General features: G+C 38.9%; 2 protein-coding genes across 15 annotated transcripts in view; one reads left to right on the forward strand and one right to left on the reverse strand.

The window, feature by feature from the left end:
* Nucleotides 1-7,233, forward strand: part of NSUN6 (NOP2/Sun RNA methyltransferase 6) — a 59,919-nt gene extending 52,686 nt beyond the window's left edge. For 5 of the 6 annotated variants that reach the window (XM_039478785.2, XM_074404964.1, XM_074404967.1 and 2 more), the window contains 2 exons: nt 1,429-3,197; nt 5,364-7,233. In XM_039478785.2, the coding sequence (XP_039334719.1) occupies nt 1,429-1,641 (213 nt within the window). In that variant the 3' untranslated portion in view covers nt 1,642-3,197; nt 5,364-7,233. The remainder of the gene's footprint in view (nt 1-1,428; nt 3,198-5,363) is intronic. The other variant, XM_074404963.1, reaches the window with a different exon arrangement.
* Nucleotides 4,411-20,811, reverse strand: part of CACNB2 (calcium voltage-gated channel auxiliary subunit beta 2) — a 399,597-nt gene continuing 383,196 nt past the window's right edge. For all 9 annotated transcript variants that reach the window (XM_003930654.4, XM_010341201.3, XM_003930650.4 and 6 more), the window contains 4 exons: nt 12,956-13,107; nt 11,366-11,461; nt 9,356-9,541; nt 4,411-8,261 (listed from right to left, as the gene is read on the reverse strand). In XM_003930654.4, the coding sequence (XP_003930703.1) occupies nt 7,767-8,261; nt 9,356-9,541; nt 11,366-11,461; nt 12,956-13,107 (929 nt within the window). In that variant the 3' untranslated portion in view covers nt 4,411-7,766. The remainder of the gene's footprint in view (nt 8,262-9,355; nt 9,542-11,365; nt 11,462-12,955; nt 13,108-20,811) is intronic.

Here is a 20,811-nt window from a genome sequence, read left to right on the forward strand (position 1 = left end):
GATTAAGTTTAAATCTGTAATAGTGCTTTCTCACATTCAGATACATTGAACATCTAATTTTAGTACCTTTCTATACAGAAATTAGGTAATGAGAATACATAAATAAAAACAATTCAAAGATGGTTTCCAGACTCAGAAATTAAGATAATTACATTGTAGATGAAAGGAAGACTTCTGAATTCACTTGGAAATATACACACATACTCAAAATATGTACCTAAAAGATATGGGAAGTTTTGCCCAGACCCCATGGGATAAGAAATGATCTGTTTTCTTAAGTATCTCTGAAAAACTATCTTCATTAACATACGAATAATTGTCTGCAAAATGGTGACTTAAGTTAGGATTATAGATCTTCTTCAGTAGTTTGCAAGTATTACTCAAGGCCTTATGATTCCTCTAAACTAATTGATACAGCCTTAAATTATGTATCCCTTTCTAATGTTTGTTTTTCTAGTACATGAAAAAATGAGAAAAAGAAAACTTTTATCATCCAATTAGTATGGGTCAGAGAGAGGTACCCTAGACGCCTAAAGACCACCTTTCAGTTATGGAAAATGTTAAAGCTGAATTTTACCTGTTGCTTTCTTTACTTTTTCTTAGCTGAATTTTATTTGTTGTTTTCTTTTGTTTTTCTTTTCCTTCTTTCCCTCCCTCTCCCCCTTCTGCTCCCCTGTCCCTTCCTTCTCTTTTCTTTTCTTTCATTTTTTGAGACAGTGTCGCTCTGTCACCCAGGCTGGATCACCCAGGTACGATCTTGGTTCACTGCAACCTTTGCCTCCTGGGTTCAAGCAATTCTCATGCCTCAGCCTCCTGAGTAGCTGGGGTTACACACGTGCACCACCATGCCCGGCTAATTTTTTGAATTTTTAGTAGAGAAGGGGGTTACCATCTTGCCCAGGCTGGTCTGGAACTCCTGACCTCAGGTGATCTGCCTGCCTAAATGCTGGGATTACAGGTGTGAACCACTGTGCCTGACCTCTGCTGCTTTATTGATGATAATGTTCAATTTACTGAGTGCCCACTATATACCAAGTATGATACCACCTTCTTCACTTAAGCCTTGTTTAATAGATGAGGAAATGTGGTTAGGTAAAGGTACCTAAAGTCACACAGCTAAAATGTGATAGAGCTGCAGTTTGAGTCCACGTGTTTCCAGCTACTAAGCACAGGCCTTTGGTAATGTCACAGTGCTTGATAATCATGTAACAGGGTATTTGTTCATCAGGTGACACATAGTATTGCTTTCCCACTTTACTGTCTAGAAAGCAGCACGTATTTTCTACCAGAATAAAAGGCATTTACTCATTTTTATGTTTTTGGAAGCTGTAGTCCTTGCAACTCAATTTGTCTTTTAACTTAAATTGTAGCAGGCATACTTGCTAATTACAGGATGTTCATCCATATTGATTGACTTTCTCCAAACAGGAACCACAGATTGGAGGAGAAGGAATGAGGGGAGCTGGCCTCTCTTGTGAACAATTGAAACAGCTGCAGCGATTTGATCCATCGGCTGTGCCATTACCAAACACTGATGTAGACTCTCTGAGAGAGACCAGAAGAGAAGACATGTTGCAGCTGGCTAATAAGGACTCTATAGGTTTTTTTATTGCAAAATTTGTAAAATGCAAAAGCACTTAGGAGAGGATGGATCCTCAGAAATGAAAATTCCAAACATTTGCTGTCTGTGGTTTTGTTTTTTTTTTAAACCAAAGTGTTGTCAGACCAACTGAATGATGACGTGGTTGCTAAGGAAACAGAAAAGGCTGCCAGCTGTTTTACCAGGGATCCAGAGACATAGAGGAAGTAGAGGGTGGTATGAGACTGTATTTTTTATTTTTAAAAGAATTTTTTCATGTATTAAGTAGAGTATAAGGAAAAGGAGAAACCTGTAGATGTCTGGAGCATATTTTCATTTGTGTTCTAATGGTTTTAATTTGTAAAGAATATAAGCCATTTTTAATGTTAAAAATTAGTGAATCTAACAAAAGGAATAAATTAGCAATATTTGATGTGGTTATGAAAAGTCGTTTTTGTTCCCAGGATCCTAAATAGTAGTTTCTTAAGATCTCAGGGCATGAAAAATAAAACATTTACTATGTGTCAATAATGGAGGTAAATATTTTACCTGACTTTCTATCTGCTTATTTGGTAAGTCAACCCCTTTGAAATGATGTCTGGGCCTCCTCTAAATGATAGTGTGCTAGACTATCATAGTCTAAAATGATAGACTATAATGTTTTTTATAATCTTAAAGTAAAATGAGTATTTACTTTGTAATTTAGAAAATGAGATTATTTTGCAGTGTGGGTAACTTACGTATTTGAAACATATAAGTTATTAGAAACTGCTTGGTGAGAAAGAAAAAGCCAGCTCTGGCCCTGGGAAGTGGCCTGGTCTGACCCTTGTAGCTGGGCTTTGTGTTCTCCTGTTGAACATAAACATTTCACTTAACACCAACATTAGACAAGGCAGCTGTACCTATCATAGATCCAGACAAAAAAGACCACAGTCAAGTCTGAACTCAGACAAAAAAACAGATCATCCTTCGAACTGCAAAAATACCCAAGCATCCCACTGTAGTGGCCAATGTAAGTGACTGCTTTTCAATTTAATTTTACTTTTTAAAGACAAGGTCTTGCTCTGCCACCCAGGCTGGAGTGCAGTGGCATGATTTCATAGCTCACTGCAACCTCAAACTCCTGGGCTGAATTAGTCTTGCTGCCTCAGCCTCCCATGTAGCTAGGACAACACAGGATGCTTGGCTAATTTTTTTTTTTTTTTTTTTTAAGAGATGGGATCTTGCTGTGTTACTCAAGCTGGTCTTGAACGCCTGGCCTGAAGCAGTCCCCCTACCTTTGCCTTTCAAAGCACTGGGATTACAGATGTTAGCCACTGTACCCAGCCTGCTTTTTAAAAAAAAATTAACTACAGCCTTAGGATTTTGCTTTTCTGTTGGCTTTTTAGATCAATCAGAATACTCAGTACCCAGCCATAGTTTTAAGGCTGTCTCATGTGGTGGTAAATCCATCATACTGTTAGCTTTCAGTCAGATCACCCAAAAGTTATCAGACCTTGGGTATAGGAAGTGGACAATTGCCTAACAGTTTGATTTTTTCCCCCCTCACAGGTTTTCTCTAGGACTTTCTCATAACTATTTATTGTATCCATAAGGATTGCAAGGTCTCTTGGATCAGGTAAGACCTTTAGATGGCCTCTTCTTTAAAGAAGTCTTTCTTGAATACCCTTCCCTGAGGTTGGATAGGTATTGCTCCCCTTCTCTCTGCCCCTAGCAGCCACATCTAATGTTCTCTTGGCACTTACCGCACTCTGATTCAACTTTTCTTTTTTTTTTTTTTTTTTTACCTCAGCCTCCTGAGTAGCTGGGATTACAGGCACACGCCACCATGCCCAGCTAATTTTTGTACTGATTCAACTTTTCTAGCCGTGCCGCTGAAGCCTCACCCCCACACTTGAAAAACATCCTCCAGGCAGAGACCCTGTCCTGCTTTTTCTCGCCATCACAGCTTCAGAGCAGTCAGTAGATACTTATTGTTTGAGAGAAAAATTACTTCAAGCAAGCAAGCATGTCTCTCTCTTACATCCCTCATTCTGTTTTATATCTTGTAGATGTCATTTGACTGAAGAGCCCTGTGTGACTTATCTTTTCAGGGCTCAGCATACCTCCTTAAACTTTAAATGTGTTTTAAGAAACTCTATAAAAATCATTTTCTGTCACGCTTGCTGCAAATCCTTATTTGCTAAGCTGCGACGAAAATCGCAGGAAATTAGCCTAGCAACAAACCTGTACTCATGTAGATGTTTGATTAATACCAACAGATACCAAAATACAACCAATGCCAGCAAATAGAAGAAAAATACTTACATAATGAAAACAAGACAAAGAATACTGTTCAGAATTTTTCCTTAAACATAGCCAATTTTTAGTGGGTTTCTACCTTTCAAAAACTTATGCAAATTGGAAAATCGCATTATCTTAAGGGACATGGAAATACTAGGAAAAAATGCAGTAAGAAGGTGAAAAAATCAGGGAAATGGGAGGGAAAATTACTATGTATTTTAACATATTTAGTATTAACATTTCTATGAAACAGAAAAAATACAGTGAGTACATTTACTTCAAAACCCTGTGTCATGTTTTAGTTGACATAGTTAAAAGTACAACGTAGCAGAAATTAAACACTTGATCCAGAACCCATCAGGGACCCAGATTATTCTACTACAGCTCAGATTTTAAAAAACTCTTTTATCTACCTTGAGCTTTTTTTTTAAAGTCAGACATAATAGGAAGATTACTCAAAGAAAGATGCCCTGCAGATGGGAAGTGAATATTTACTATAGTCTCAACTACATCAATCATTCCTAAGATGGCAATTAATACTACTAATAAACAGTGCAGAAGCCAGCTCTTTATTTGTTTTATATGAATTACTTTAAACCAGGTTTGTTAGACAGTTCAGTGTAGCTGACAGTGAATGTTGCCGTAACAGGAATGCATAGCAGACCATGTTAAAAATGTGGCATTGTCCCAAAATACAACGTGACTAAGACATCCTACATTTAGCAGCACCTTTTTGTAACAGTAACTTAAATGAGCAGTGGAGAAAGAGCATAGGAAAGACTGGAATGGGTATGACCAAAAAAAAAGAACTATTAAGTACATTTCCAGCATTTTCTAGGTTGACTACAAAAATCATGGTTCTACAACTGAGTAGGTTAAGATTAAGCCTTTGTTGTGTGAAGAGATTATAATTTTACATTCCACAGGTCAGTAAATATCCCATTGCCCTTGGGATCATTTTTTCATTTACAAATGTGCTACACAGCTTACACATATGCCAACTAAACAGTTTTCACGTATAGATGCTGTTATGTCTAATCCGTCAGGCTAGGTTTTTGAGAAATATTCTGATTTGCACTAATACGTTCCACAGTAAAGTGCAAGCTAAGAATCCAGGTACACAATAAAAAAGATGGAAACGCTCACCACTCCTCTTTGAAAAGGATTAATGATAGCAGCAAGTACGATAAATACCAGCTATGTTTCCAGAATTTATTCTGCAATCATTAATTGGGATGAAATAGTAAGAAAGGATTGAACTAGCAATTGTGAATATCTTACCATGACAAAAGTTTTATCAGGAATATTTTATAAAAGCAATTTTAATTAGAATATGGTCTCCTACCAATGTAAGAATTGTCAAGTTCATTAAGACTGTTTTTATATTCAATAAATAAATTCATGTAAACAGTACAGAGCTAATTAACAAATTGAGGGAAATTTTATATATATAAGCTGATAAAACATTATATATGTAGCTAATTTTTATTTTCTTTTTCAGACACCAGGTTGTCACCAGCCTGGAGTGCAGTGGTGCAATCATGGCTCATTGTAGCCTCCACCTCCTGGGCTCAGGTGATCCTCCTGCCTCAGCCTCCCAAGTAGCTGAGTCTACAGGTACACTCTACCACCCCAGCTTAATCATTTTTAATACTGAGTTTTCTTGGGGGTAAGGGAAATAAGGAGTTAAATGTAAAACTGTTTTACTTATAAAAATCTAGGCATATTTGGCAAGAACTTGCAGTAATCAAGGAAGCAAAACAAAGATAATTTTATAACTATTATTTTGTTAAAAGTTGGTTTTTGTTTTGAGATGGGAGTCTGATTCTGTCGCCCAGGCTGGAGTACAGTGGCATGATCTTGGCTCACTGCAGCCTCTGCCTCCTGGGTTCAAGCAATTCTCCTGCCTTAGTATCCTGTGTAGCTGGGATTATAGGCGTGCAGCCTACCACACCCTGCTAATCCTTTGTTGTAATTTTAGTAGACATGGGGTTTCATCATGTTGGCCAGGCTGGTCTTGAACACCTGACCTCAGGTGATCCACCCGTCTCGGCCTCCCAAAATGTTGGGATTACAGGTATGGTCCACCACACCTGGCCGATTATTTTGTTACATAAGGTAATGTGCAGATCTGAAATTAGATAATTTTAGACAGGCATTTTCCAGGGACAAACTTCAAGTGCCAGGTACTTGCACTCTTAATACTATCTTATCCAGTTATGATTGGACAAAATAGACACTTGAGACACAGAAAAGGTCTTGGCCTTAAGCATGATGACATTGTAAGCAGTGTAATTGAGGCATGGAGATAAGGTCTTCAGGGTTCCCCTGTGTCTTATGTAGGATAATACTAACATTTTATTCACTTTAAGTCACCCCATTTTGCCCTGATTACTTCTGAAGAACAGAAACTTTGGTTATTAAGAAGCACTTTTGGGATCTGACAGACAGTGAATCTGCTGGAGTTGGTGGTGGGGAGGAGTGATAGGTAACTGGGAGGTAAACAACAGCAATAGTAGGCAAGGTTAGAAAATGAAGTGGGAGAAGTTATAAAAATTTATTTTCCCACGAAATAATTCCACAAGCTGTGTAAACGTTTCTTACTCAGACAAATACTCTAACACGCAAAGATTATACATTTCCAGTGAAACACTCACAGTAAAATTGCCTGTATTTTTACTCTCTAGGAGCAGAAACAAGGAGGCAGCAGATGAATGCTTTCCTAGTTACCTTTGGCAGCAAGCTTACTCACATTCCCTGACTGCTTAATGAGTTATTAAAGCAACATACAGCACAATTAAATACAGAGCCAGGTGGGCAGAATGCTCGATATCAGTTCTAGTTTCTTCACTAGTCTTCAGCATTCCACTTTTATCTCAGCCATTCAGTCACTCGTGCACACTCTTACATATGGACACACACACGTGCATATAGCGAGTTCCGGCTCATAGACTCCAGTGCAGTGACTAGAACAAACACTAGCTACTAAGAATGTGTCACAATCAGTGTGAACTGTAGGGAGGACAACCACCTCTGGAGTTTTATATTTACCATAATTTATGGTGAAAATTACAAACTTACAAGGATGGTATGACATTCAGAATTCAAACCTTTTCAATTCAAGCAATCACACATATTTACAGTATGTACAGACTTTCTACTAGAATGAGGATAGGTGTCTAGACAATGTTATTACAAATTTCCTGAATGTGGGCATTTCTAGTCCCTGTAATTCATAAAGCAAATCTGCTGACTTGGCATTAAGACTCTAAAATAGTGTGATCAAACTGATATATATATATATATATATATATATAATATATAAGAAGGTGTTTGCAGAAATAACATTTACAAACTGTCTATACAGTACACAGTACTAGTACATAGAAAATAGATTCTAACTTTATGATCCCCTTTGTGTAAGGCAAGACTGAATCTGTTCCCAAATTTAGTCAGCCAGAGGTACAAGCAAGAAACAGTGGTCCATGAATGAATATGCAAATCAGGTGCCTGTGTATTAAAAATCTGGATAAATGAGAAATTTCCACTTTTTATCTGTGCTGATTCTGGCTTGTTGGATACATCAACTAGATTTCTTAGAACACTGACATCACCTGGGTGGCAACAGATTTTGTTCAAGTGGCAGCTACCCAAAACAGTTTTTGAAGAGTCCAGTATACAACTGGAGAACTGCAGCCATACCAGGCCAATTTATGTAGCACTTACAAAAGAAAAAAAAAATGTGTCTTAATACTCTATTCATGCTATTGCTATTCAAGCAACAGCAATACAAAATATTACAAGACAGATCACATATGATTGCAATGTAGACCCCAAAGACTTTAAAAAAAAAAAACACAAACACACACACACACACACACACACACACACAAAAGGGCAAAAGTCATTGGCGGATGTAAACATCCCTGTTCCACTCCCCAGCCTCATTCCGTTTTCTGGATGTCACTTCTCCATCCTTTTCACAGTAGCGATCCTTGGATTTATGACGGCTGCGCTGTTTGTTGCACTCGTTGTGGTCCTGCTCTCGATCCGCGTCCCGGCAGCGGTGCCGAGACTCCCTGTGTCTGTGGTCACTGCTCCCATGGGTCTCATCTCTGTGGTTGTGGTCACGGTGTGAGGCATAGTGGTCCATGTGGTCATGGGAATAATCTTCCTTTGGCTCCACGTAGGCTGAGTCTCGACTCTCCTGGGTTTCTGAGTCAAATGTCTCTTGCCTGGAGAGGCCGCGACTTGTCCCACTGCGATGGTTGTGGTGTGGGGCTGAGGAGGAAGAACGGTGCTGGGATTTCTTGACTGGTTCCATGCTAGGTTCTTCTTCAGCTTGGGAAGCAGAACGGACAGGAGCGGAGCGATCAGTCCTTTGATCACCTTGAGAACCCTGGCAGCCAAAGGAGCACACTGGTGTTAACCAAGGTCAGTGTGTACAAAACATACCACAGAGTCATTTTTAAGCATCTGAAAAGCTGCAATGAAGTCTAACCTAGCTTACTTCCTTTGGTAACATTTACAAGGCTTATACTATATTAATTGGACTTCGTAAGTGCCTAGAACAGTACTCATGATATCCTTTTTTTTTTTTTTTTTTTTGAGACGGAGTTTCGCTCTTGTTACCCAGGCTGGAGTGCAATGGCGCGATCTTGGCTCACCGCAACCTCCGCCTCCTGGGCTCAGGCAGTTCTCCTGCCTCAGCCTCCTGAGTAGCTGGGATTACAGGCACGTGCCACCACGCCTAGCTAATTTTTTGTATTTTTAGTAGAGACGGGGTTTCACTATGTTGACCAGGACGGTCTCGATCCCTTGACCTTGTGATCCACCCACCTCAGCCTCCTGAAGTGCTGGGATTACAGGCTTGAGCCACCGTGCCCAGCTATGATAACCTTTTTCTTTTAAAAATAAGCAGTGAAAATGTTCTTTTATATGTTCTCCTGTGGTTCAAATACAGATGCAGGTCCCTGATATTTTTCTACACAGGAGTATAAACTTAACTACCTCTGCTTGACTGTATGTTAAGAATATTAAAAATGGAAAATGCTTACAAGATACAACATGGGACAGGTACTGTTCTTGACCCTTTGCATATAATAACTCATTAACACAACAGCCCTTTGAGATTAGTAATTCCAGCAGCATCATGGACAGGTTGCCATTATTAATTATTCTTGAGGCAAGAACACCTAAGAAACTTGCCTAAGGTTATCCACCCCAGAACTGGTAAGAGGTGGAGCCAGGATTTGAATTTAGGTAATCTGCTTCCAGTGTATGCTGTTTAGAAAGTTTCTGTAGTCTGTGTATGTTCCCAGTATATTCTGTCGATGGTGCTCTTCTTACACAGCTCATGCTGGACTTGCTTAGAGTTAATACACTGGAACAAACCCCAAGCGTGCTACTGGGCTTGGATCCTAGAGGTGTCACCACAGACAACCTTGTTTTCTATGAAGACTGTGTGTACAGAATACATAAAAACTCCCTTACCTGTGAATTAGAGGCTAGGGTGGGGCTAAGAGGCAGACTTGAAGTGGCTAATGCACGGCTAAGGAGAGGGTTGGGGAGGCTGCTGCTGGGAGGATGGGTGGCCTTCCAGTAGGCCTCCAGATAGTCGGCAAGGTGCTCACAGGCATCCTCAAGCTGGTTCTCATCCAAGATCACATCAAACAACTCCTGCAGAGGGAGACATTCCAGACCACATTGACGCCAGCCCCGTTTTCACCCTGTTCCCACCTCCATAAGGAGGGGCTCATGAGCTGCACCCCTTGGCACTTGCTCCTACTGTCTCCTTTTTATTTAGTCAGCAAGTGGCTGACTACCTCAAATCATTGTTTAGGGCACTGAACGAATGCTTAACTAATAATGGCCAGAATGGTAACAGTTGTTAAGGACATTTGTCTATCCTCAGTGACAAAAGATATGGATACTATGATAGAAAAGAGATGTGAGCAGAATAGAAAGAAGCCTACTCTTGACGTCAAGATCATGAAATCTTTATTTGAGATGGCGTCTTACTTTGTTGCCCAGGCTGGAGTGCAGTGGCCTGATCTCGGCTCACTGCAACCTTGGCCTCCAGGTTCAAGCAATTTTCGTGTATCAGCCTCTAGAGTAGCCAGGGTTACAAGTGCCTCCCACCACGCCCCGCTAATTTTTGTATTTTTAGTAGAGATGGGGTTTTGCCATGTTGGCAAAGCTGGTGTCGAACTCCTGGCCTCAAGTGATTCGCCCGCCTCAGCCTCCCAGTGCTGGGATAACAGGTATGAGCCACATGCCCAGCCCAAGATTATGAAATCTGAATTTAGAAATTAATAAAATTAGGATGTGAACTTGGACAGAAGCAGCTGAAACCATTGATAATCTGACATTGTCCAAACTTCAAATCAGTTCACTAGAGAAAAAATGTGTCGCTTTTCAAAAGATTTTTTAGAATTCAGAAATTTTAACTTATTAAGCAATCAAATATTTATAGCCTCTGAAATAGCTGCGCTTACCAAGTGGGGGTGGAGGAAGGCCCGGCGCAATGGCTAATGCCTGTAATCCCAGCCCTTTGGGAGGCTGAGATGGGCAGATCACTTGAGGTCAAGAATTTGAGACCAGCCTGGGTAACATGGCAAAACCCCATCTCTGCTAAAAATACAAAACTTAATGGGGCGTGGTGGCATGCACCTGTAGTCCCAGCTTCTTGGAGGGCCAAGGTGGGAGGATTCCTTGAGCTCGGTAGGCAGAGGTTGCAGCAGTGAGCTGAGAGGCCGCCACTGCACTCCAGCCTAAGCAGCAGAGCAAGACCCTACCTCCAAAAGTAAACCTAGGAAAGAATCTAGGTAACTCATTGCTTAGAAATTGATTAAATGTCTCAGATAGTTACTAAGAGCAGATACCTTGTGTCCCATGATCAAAAATGAATAATATACCAACTTCATAATACAAGTCAAATTTTTGGAACCATGATCTTATGTTAGGTATTAACAAAGTGAAGTTACTACAGGATGTACTGTAGCTTTTTGTAAGCTAAGATCATCATTTGGATTATTTGTGCTCAAAACACATGGTCATGGAATGAGGGAGGAGGGTGTACTTTGGAATGAATACCACTTTAAGTGATGAGGATTCTCTTCTCTGACAGGTGTTTGACTGTTTTTTAAAAACACAATGCCAGTCTGGCCAGGCATGGTGGCTCATGCCTGTAGTCCTTGGAAGGCCAAGACAGGAGGATGGCTTCAGCCCAGGAGTTCTAGACCAGCCTGGGCAACATAGCAAGACCCCATCTCTACAGGAAAAAAAAAAGTTATCCGACCATGGGGGCATGCATCTATAGTTTTAGCTACTTGGAAGACTGAAGCAAAACAGTCACTTGAGCCCAGGAGATCAGGGCTGCAGTGAGCTGTGATCACAGCACTCTACTCCCAACATGGGCAACAGAGCAAGACCCTGCCTCAAAAAAGAAAAGCCAGGTCTGATCTCAGTAACTGGATTATGCTGTATATAGAGACAACTTACTGGAGGACACTGAGCCAGTTTATCAGCTGCTACCATCTGGACGTTGAGGTGTTTAGCTTGAGATTTCCCTCGAGATTTTATTAACCTTTGTAAAACCTGTAAAAGATAATGAGTTTTTAAAAGAGTAGTAAGTACACTCAGGTAAACTACAAGGTACATTACTGACTCCTTTCTCTGGGGCCTTTGTATATATACCCAAGGGGCTTGTAATAGTTTGAGCTATAAGAGTATCTGCAAAATTAACATAAATCACAGTTGCAAGCTTTCAGCACTCACATTCTTTTTTCTAAGGTAGCAGATCTCAAATGTTTTGTCTTACAACCTCTTTAAATTAGCTAAAATGGAAAAATATTAATTTTTTAAAATAAAAATAGCTACATTTTTGACAAATTTAATGGCTGGCTTCATAGAAGACAACTGAAATCTCCCAAGCTTCTACGGTCAACCTGCTGCAATGTTTTGCTTTGCTTGAAATATGTGAAGAAAATCCAGCCTCCTACAGATTTTTAATTGAGAAAAGGAGAAACAATTTAGTAGCCTTTTCAGATAGTCGTCTTTGATACTATACCAAAACTCAACAAATGATAGTTCCTTAAAGACTAGTTGCTCAGTGAAATTTTCTTACTCCATGACATTCAACTGGTCTGTCTTGAAATTAACATTATTCATTGATCATACAGATAGTAATGGTTCGCTGACTTCAGATCCTCCAAATGTTGACATATTTCATTATACATTACTGAAACACTGTATTATCCTTGGTCTCATCAGAGAAATAATTATTGGGAAGCTTCCAAGTTCTCAGAGGTACATACAGGTTTTCTAAAATTCTGATTGTTGTCAGAAAGCTTGAGTTTTATCATTCGCAACATGTGCTGTCTCTTTGAAGTGACAGGTCTGCTTTGTCCAAGAAAAACCTGCTATACCCAAGTCTGAATAAGCATATCCTGTCATTGTTTCAGATAAAAATTCTATGAAAAAGGCGGCTAGTTTAGTTCACAACTCAATCACACCAGCACTCCTCCTTCTGACATTTGTTGGTATGCAGCAAGAACTTTGTGTGTACTTGATTACACTGAATATTAAAAGTCAAGATTCAATAAAAGTAATGAACTTTACTACTTCATCAGGACATTCTTAAGTGAAAATGGCTTTTTCTTCCTTGAACTGTGAAAGCATGGTGGTAATGAATACAGTAACTGCTGGTACTTTGATACCACAGTCTTGATTCATGCTCAGATGCCAGCAGTTTTACCCACCATTGCTTTTGCATGAGCCAAGCATATGTCCAGTGAACATGGCAAATAATGTATTAGTAGTATCATGGAGGTAGTTTTGACTAAATGAACAGTCTAAAAGTGTCTCAAGACCCTCCAGGGATCCATGGACCACACTTTGAGAATGGCTGTTCTAAGCCATGAAACTAACCATGCCTTGTTTATATTAATTTAGAAATTCTTGACTACCATGTCTCTTCAGATTCTATATACATGATAAAGCCTATCACAATAGCCTTATTATAGACAGCAGAACATAAAGTACATTTTAGTGAAGTTTGATTACAGAGCAAACAGCAGTAATCCTACTTACCTTAGGAGAAGAAATCTTTACATATACGATAATAGGGGCCAAGGAGGTTTTGCTAAGTTGAGCTGGATGATTAATCGTATCTGCATCAAGGACCACTAATTGCAATGTTCTTGCAAGTTCAAAAATCCTTTCAATTTCACTCTGAACTTCAGCTGTAAAAGGTGAAACAGTTTAAAGTGCAGTATTTTTAAGATAAAGTAAAATGATATCTTATTTCTTCAACAGAAAGGTGACTAGGTCAGCCATGTTAATGCTTATAGGCAATAGAATTGATAAAAAATTACAACAGTAATTCATCCTTTTGGAAAGGGCTGTTTTCCCACACATCATTAGCATTTAAGGAATTTTTCTCTCAGACAGTTACAGAATTTACTTTTAGTATAATACTTGGATTATGGAAATTTTTAGCTCTCTCTGCTGACATTCTTTGTGCTTCCACTCTATAAAATTTCAGAAAAATTGTTGTAAAAACCGTGAAATATCTTCGTGTGTTCACTGCAGACCACTTTGCCTAGCAACCGTTACAAGTTTTCCTTTCAGTGCATGGGCTGAACTATGTTTATATGTCACCTGTATGCTGTCTAGATATGTTTATTAACAAGCCGAAATACAACATAAGAAAGACATGATTGGCACCAGTAAAAAACTTATCCAGAAACACACCGCATATTTTCCAACCAAAGGAATTCCCTTTAATACTCATGTTGTAAAAGGGCAGTTTTCAGAGGCAGCACTACAGAAATCTAAAGTATAAAATTTATAGAAATTTGTCTCCAAACATTTAAAATTCTACTCCAAGAAAATGACATTCAGTTCATCTACTGCTCCATGATCTCCAAAGAGTCAAAAACAGGCCTGACAGGATTTTCTGCAATGAGGGAAATACTCTCTATATGTAGTCCAGTGTGGCAGCAACTAATCACTTGTGGCTACTAAGCTAGTGCGAACAGGCAATTACATTTTTAAAATTTAACAATTTAAATAGCCAGAAGCTACTATTACCAGGCAGCACATACAGCGTAATACATAGCTTGTGTTTCCCACTGCAGTCATGGAGACTGAATTCCATGAGACTTTTATGCCAGCAAATGTGGACTTACAATTACCTTTTAATACCTCTTAGGTATTTAGATCCATGCCAGAAGCTTCCTAGAGATAATTTTAACTAGTACATTATTCAAGAAAAGGTGAGTCCCTGATCACTATTGTGATCTGCCTCACAATATGTTATGAATTGAGTCCTTTTGTTTACCTGGATATCTTCAAAAAATCAGGGCCCAAACTACATGACATACTAGCTTTAAAATAATGTTGGGCCACTAAGCCCACTCAAGTTCCAACCTAAATTAATATTTATTGCAAGCATTAAGAAATCAGATCACAAAGATTTTCATCTTTGTTTCACCTCTTAATAAGTGTTTACACAGTCACAGCATCTCACATCTTCAGTGTAACTCCTTGCATTTAAAGGTTTGAGCACTATATTTTCACTGATTATAAGTTTAATATGTGTTTTTTTTTCTTGAGAGAGTCTCGCTCTGTTTCCCAGGCTGGCGTGCGGCTGTGCAGTCTCAGCTCACTGCAACCTCCTCTGCCTCCCTGGTTCAACTGATTCTCTCACCTCAGCCTCCCATGTAGCTGGGATTACAGGCAATGCACCACCAGGCCCACCCAGCTAATTTTTTGTATTTTTAGTAGTAAAAGGGTTCCACTATGCTGGCCAGGCTGGTCTCAAACGTCTGACCTCAAGTGATCTGTCCACCTCAGCCTTCCAAAGTGCTGGGATTATAGGCATGAGCCACTGCACCTGACCGTAATATATGCTCACTGTATGAAATCTGGATGACATTTTAAAAATTACATATATGGATATTATTTCTATTAGGTCAATATATTAACACGGGTTTTAATATATATACATATATAAAGATCTTTCTAGTAGTCTTACATACATACCATGCTCAGAATTTAATAAAGACATTCCCTGATGTTCATTTCTGAAACTGAAAGTCAATTTGATTCTTTCTAGTTGTCCTAGCTAATGAAAGAATGCAGCTCAGCATCCGGAAGATGGGGCCAGCCTTCTTCATCTCCCTGCATCCCACTGAATTAAACTGAAAAAGGAATAACACCTTTCTATGCTTTATACCTCTAATATCTATAAATTTCAGGAGCAATCATTGTTTCCTCTAAGATAAAGAACAGAAGCTACAACATTAATCATTAGAGAAATGCACATCAAACCATAATGAGATGCCGTCTCCCACCAGTTAGAATGGCTATTATTAAAAAATCAAAAACATGCCGGTGAGGTTCTGGAGAAAAAGGAATGCTTATACACTGTTGATGGGAAGGTAAATTAGTTCAACCATTGTGGAAGACAGTGTGGCAATCCCTGAAGGGCATAAAGACAGGAGTACCATTTGACCCAGCAATCCCACTACTGGGTATATACCCAAATGACTATAAATCATTCTATTATAAGGATACATGCATGTATGTATTTTCATTACAGCAATATTCACAATAGCAAAGGGGTAGAATCAAGATACAGAAAATGTGGTACATAAACACCATGGAATACTATGCAGTCATAAAAAAGAACAAGATCACATCCTTTGCAGGGACATGGAAAGAGCTGGAGGCCATTATCCATAGCACACTAACACAAGAAGAACAGAAAACCAAATACCACATGTTCTCACTTGTAAGCGGGAGCTAAATGATGAGAACACATGGACACATAGAAGGAAACAACACACACTGGGGCCTATCAGGGTAGGAGGGGGAAGAGAATCAGGAAAAATAACTGATGGGTACTAGTCTTACTACCTGGGTGAACTTTAGTTAGAAACAAACAAAAAAAACAAAAGTTAACTTGTTTGGAAGGAGGTTTCTGTAATCAAACAATACTGTAATAACAGAGGAAATGGTTACTTTCATTGCTGCTAGGGTTGAGGGACACCTAAGTGGTCAGTTAGGAGTTAATAAGACCTGGAGGTAGCTCTAGTATGAGTTATCTAATGCTATACATGTAATTCCAGTGCCATTTTCATAATTACTACACACACAACTCTTAATTTTGAGCAGTGCCTGCCTTATCTTACAAAAAGAGTAAAGCCTTCTCTAACCACCTTTTCCCCCAGGCTCAGTAAATTCTGCTTCTGGGTTCCCAACGCCATACATCAAAGTGGCTTATGGGTAGAAATGAAGTGTCATTGCATCACTGAGCTGTATGGTCGTATGGTCACTGGGTAGCATACTGAACCTCTTAGAACGTAAGTATTCTTACCTGTATTACGGAAATGAGGACTAAATGAATCAACATGCAACGCTTCCATTACAGTAATTACCGTACTTGACCTACAGTAAGTATAGACAGTCCATGACTTACAACGGTTTGAACGATTTTTGAACTTTACAGGGTATGAAAGCAATATACAAACAGTAGGAACTGAACTTTGAGCACCACACAACCACTGTTTTTCACTGTTAGTATTCAATATATACGGTACTCTACACTTTATTATAAAATGGGCTTGGTATTAGATAACTGCCCAACTGCAGGCTACTGTAAGTGTTCTGAGCATCTTCAAGGTAGGCTAGGCTAAGTTATGATGTTTGGTAGGCTGGGTGTATTAAATGCATTTCAGCTTATGATATTTTCAACTTAACAATGGGTTTACTGAGACATAACCCCATCATAAGTTGAGAAGCATCTGTACTTAATAAATGTCAAGTATGGCTTTGTACCTACCTCTGTTAATACTTATGTGTATCTCTTTCCATGATGTAATTAAAAATTTTTCCAATAGGCAGTGAAATGACTGAAAGCTTGACATAATAGGAAATTATGTCTAGTTCTCCTCAGCACAGTGCTTGATACATAGCTGGTACTCAAAAAGTGCCAAGTATATATCAATGAATTAGTCGAGAGAGTTTTTAAAAATATATATAAACAATGGCAAAAAGCTGTTACAGAAAAGAGTCATTTAAACATGTCTTCAAAATAAATACATGTTACTACCAAATTTATGAAGAAGTGAAGTACACCCTTTGAATGGAGACATTTCCTTAGTTGGGCCATCATAGAAATTTAGTATAACAAAAATTGTGCTAATTTTTCAAGATCAGCACAGCTACCCTGATAATGGATGGCTCAAAAGAAAGGAAAAAATTAGAGTCAACAGATCAACTAGTTCATAAATTCTACAGTTATCTGCAAGGCTAATGATAAAACCTGGTCTCATCAGCCCTTTATTCTCCATAAACTGTTTGCTTGCTTCCTGAGGAAAGGTAGATGTTTAAGTAAATGCAATCGACATCACTGCAAATGGCATCACTCAGCGAAAAACAATCTTGGACTGAGTCAGTACACCTGGCTTTTAGGATTTCAGACCTTAGCAGGTGCCTCACTACACAACCTTTCACATGTGGTTTTTGGATTTTTTTACCATTTGGTGATCGGCTTGAACTAGAAACTGGCAAATATCTGTATCACTATACTTTCTACTAATTTAAGTAATATTTTTATTTTAAGAGCATAATAGTGTTCATTTGCATTCTCCAAGTTTGAAAAGTAGAAATAATGCTACTATAAGTGTTTTAAATATGATTCTTGACCAATATTACAACTGAGGAAAAAGGCAGGACTTTTATGAACCTATATGAAGCCATCCATACATGCAAAGAAGTTTTGTACCACCCCCAAAATGTGAGTAAAGCTTCACATTCTCCAGGGTTAGGTTTTCCCTCCCATACAATAATACAGTAGCATAGTGAACTCCAGAGACAACGTTCTATACTTTCTTTTACATAACTAACGTTTTCTAAAACGTAACGCATAAAAGCATATTTTAATCTATCACATTATACCTTCAGTGTGCTCTATCCTTCCTCTTTTGGTGCAATGCACTCCAAATATGTTCCTTTCAAAATCACATGTGAAATCTAATCTCCATTGTGATAATATTAAGAGGTGGGGCCCTTTGGGAAGTGATTAAGTCATGTGGGCAGAGACCTTATGAATGAGATTAGTAACCTTAGAGAAGAGACCCAAAGGAACATGCTTGCCTCTTCCAGCATGTGAGGATGCAGGAAGATGGCTCTCTCTATGAATCAGAAAGCAAGCTGTCACCAGACACCAAATCTGCTGGCATCTTGATCTTGCACTTCCCAGCCTTCAGAACTCTGAGCAATAAGTTTATGTTGTATGTAAATTACCCAGTCTAAAATATTTTTTTAAGCAGCCCAAACAGACTAAGACGTTTGGAAAAACAAAACAAAACAAAACAATAACTGTTGTAATTGATCTCATCTATTAAATTTGAGGTAAATTTTTCAAATTACACTTTTTCCTAAATTTATATAAGAGAAATGATGGTTTTAACATAAACACCCCCTGTTCACGCCTACCCATCTTTGGGCTAACTAAACTTGCAACTCGTAAGTCATGTTTAAAACAGTCATTCTTAGTGGTCTTTCTGTACCCAAACTCCAGGTGTTTACCTTCCCTCCAACTCACTTTCCATCTGCTCATGAATACTAAACATAAGCATTGATGTAATGGTAGTTAGATCTCTGAAGTGTCAGTACTTTTTTTTTTTTTTTTTTTTTTTTTTTTTTTTTTTGAGATGGAGTCTTGCTCTTTTGCCAGGCTGGAGTGCAGTGGCGGGATCTTGGCTCACTGCAACCTCCGCCTCCCGCATTCAAGCTATTCCCCTGCCTCAGCCTCCAGAGTAGCTGGGACTACAGATGTGCACCACCATGCCCACCTAGGTTTTTTTTTTTTTTTTTTTTGTATTTTAGTAGAGACGGGGTTTTACCATGTTGGTCACGATGGTATTGATCTCCTGACCTTGTGATCCGCTTGCCTAAAATATGCAGCTATTGTGGAGACAGAAAAATATGACAAAGAAATGCTTTTAAAGGACAAGAAAACTGACTTCAATAAAAGCAAGGATTTTAGTGGTGATACTGTAATAACATTTTATCCTTTTCTAGGGCAACATACTAGCAATAATACCTCTTTCCTTAAAGCTTTAAAATATTCTTAATGTCTGTAAAAATACAACTTAAAAGTGTACAACAACAGAAAATAACTTATTTGCCCTGGAGTACAGTGATACAGAAATTTGCCGTTTCTAGTGCAAGCCCATCACCATATGGTAAAAAAATCCTAGAATCACCAGATGTGACAGGCTATGTAGTCAGGCACCTGCTAAGGTATAAAATACCAGAAACCAGGTGTTCTGACTCCGTCCAAGGTGGTTTTTCCTTGAGTGGTGTCATTTGCAGTGATATATAACAAATATTGAGTCCAAAGCCAGTTTCTCAGATTGCATAAACATAGGTCACAAACCCCAGAGTGGTAGGGGAAGGTGGAAGGCAGAGTCAAGGTGTGACCGCCCATTTATCCCATAAGTATTTTACCAAGTGTCTAGTATATGCCAGTCACTGTGGTAGGTACTGAGGAGACTGATGAAGCAAGAGATTCAATCCTAAAACTCACACAGTTTACAGACAATAAGGCACTCACTCAAATAAATGTAAAATGCTAAGTTTTAAGTTATACTGAGAGTCACAGGTGTTACGACACGAGAGAGAAGTATAATTTAAGAAGAGGGAGCAGAGATGCAAAGACTCCATGGCACACAGAAGGCACTCATTGAAAGAGTGCTATGGGCTAAATTATCTCCCCCACCTTCCAAAATTCACGTGTTCAAATCCCAACCTCTCTAATGCTTCAGAATGTAACTCTACTTGGAGATAGGCCCTTATAAGAGGTAATTATGTTACAGGTGGTCATATGGGTAGACTTTCTGTGACTCTACAGTTGGCAATGCAGGGGTTTAGAGTGCTGACCCCCTGCACAGTTAAAAATCCACCTGCTACCTTGATATTTGGTATCTAGTGTATGCTCAATGAAACACATAGACCGGAAGATTTATTTAAAAACAATATATAATCAGTAGTTGCAAAAAAAATGTTGGCAATCCAGGGTAATCTGTTACGTAATTAATTCCATTGATCAGTCTAAAAAAATCACTTTTGTTAATCAGTTCAATCTATGAAAGGAGCATTCTATAATAATTTTTGGCCAGATGCAGTGCTCATGCCTGTAGTCCCAGCACTTCGGGAGGCCAAGGCAAGAGGATCGCTTGAACATGGTAGTTTGAGACCAGCGTGGGCAACACAGTGAGACCCTATCTCTACATAAAATTAGCCCAGGGGAGTGGCATGTGCCTGTAGTCCCAGCTACTCAGGAGGCTGAGATGGGAGGATTGATTGAGACCAGGAGTTCGAGGTGCAGTGGGCATGATTCACACCACTGTAATCCAGCCTGGGTGACAGTGAGACCCTCTCTCAAAATAAAAATAAAAAGTAATTCTTGTGAGCATCAGATGATGTGTGGAAAGAATTTTAACTGTGACAGATGATAAGGACATAAAAAGGAATTGCTATAAGCAAAACATGCGATCACATTTTTTCCTCGGATATATTTCTAAACCTGTTACTGAAGCTTTGTCAATGAAGGGTTGTCAGGTGAGGGGCAAAACCGAGTTCTATAATGTATCTTGCTCATTGCTAACAGATAAAGTTTATTATTTGTAACAGTTTTTCTATTATTTATATAATCATGCTTCAGCATAAACGAAGAACTTCTATGTTAGAAACCAGCCTCTGAGGATTTGTATATCTAACATGTAAACAGAAAAAAAATACTATGCAGCCATAAAAAAACGATGAGTTTGTGTCATCTGTAGGGACACGGATGAATCTGGAAACCATCATTCTCAGCAAACTGACACGAACAGAAAATCAAGCACCACATGTTCTTGTAGGCGGGTGTTGAA

The sequence above is a fragment of the Saimiri boliviensis genome, chromosome 8 (genome assembly GCF_048565385.1).
Source record: "Saimiri boliviensis isolate mSaiBol1 chromosome 8, mSaiBol1.pri, whole genome shotgun sequence".
NCBI classification, from domain to species: domain Eukaryota; kingdom Metazoa; phylum Chordata; class Mammalia; order Primates; family Cebidae; genus Saimiri; species Saimiri boliviensis.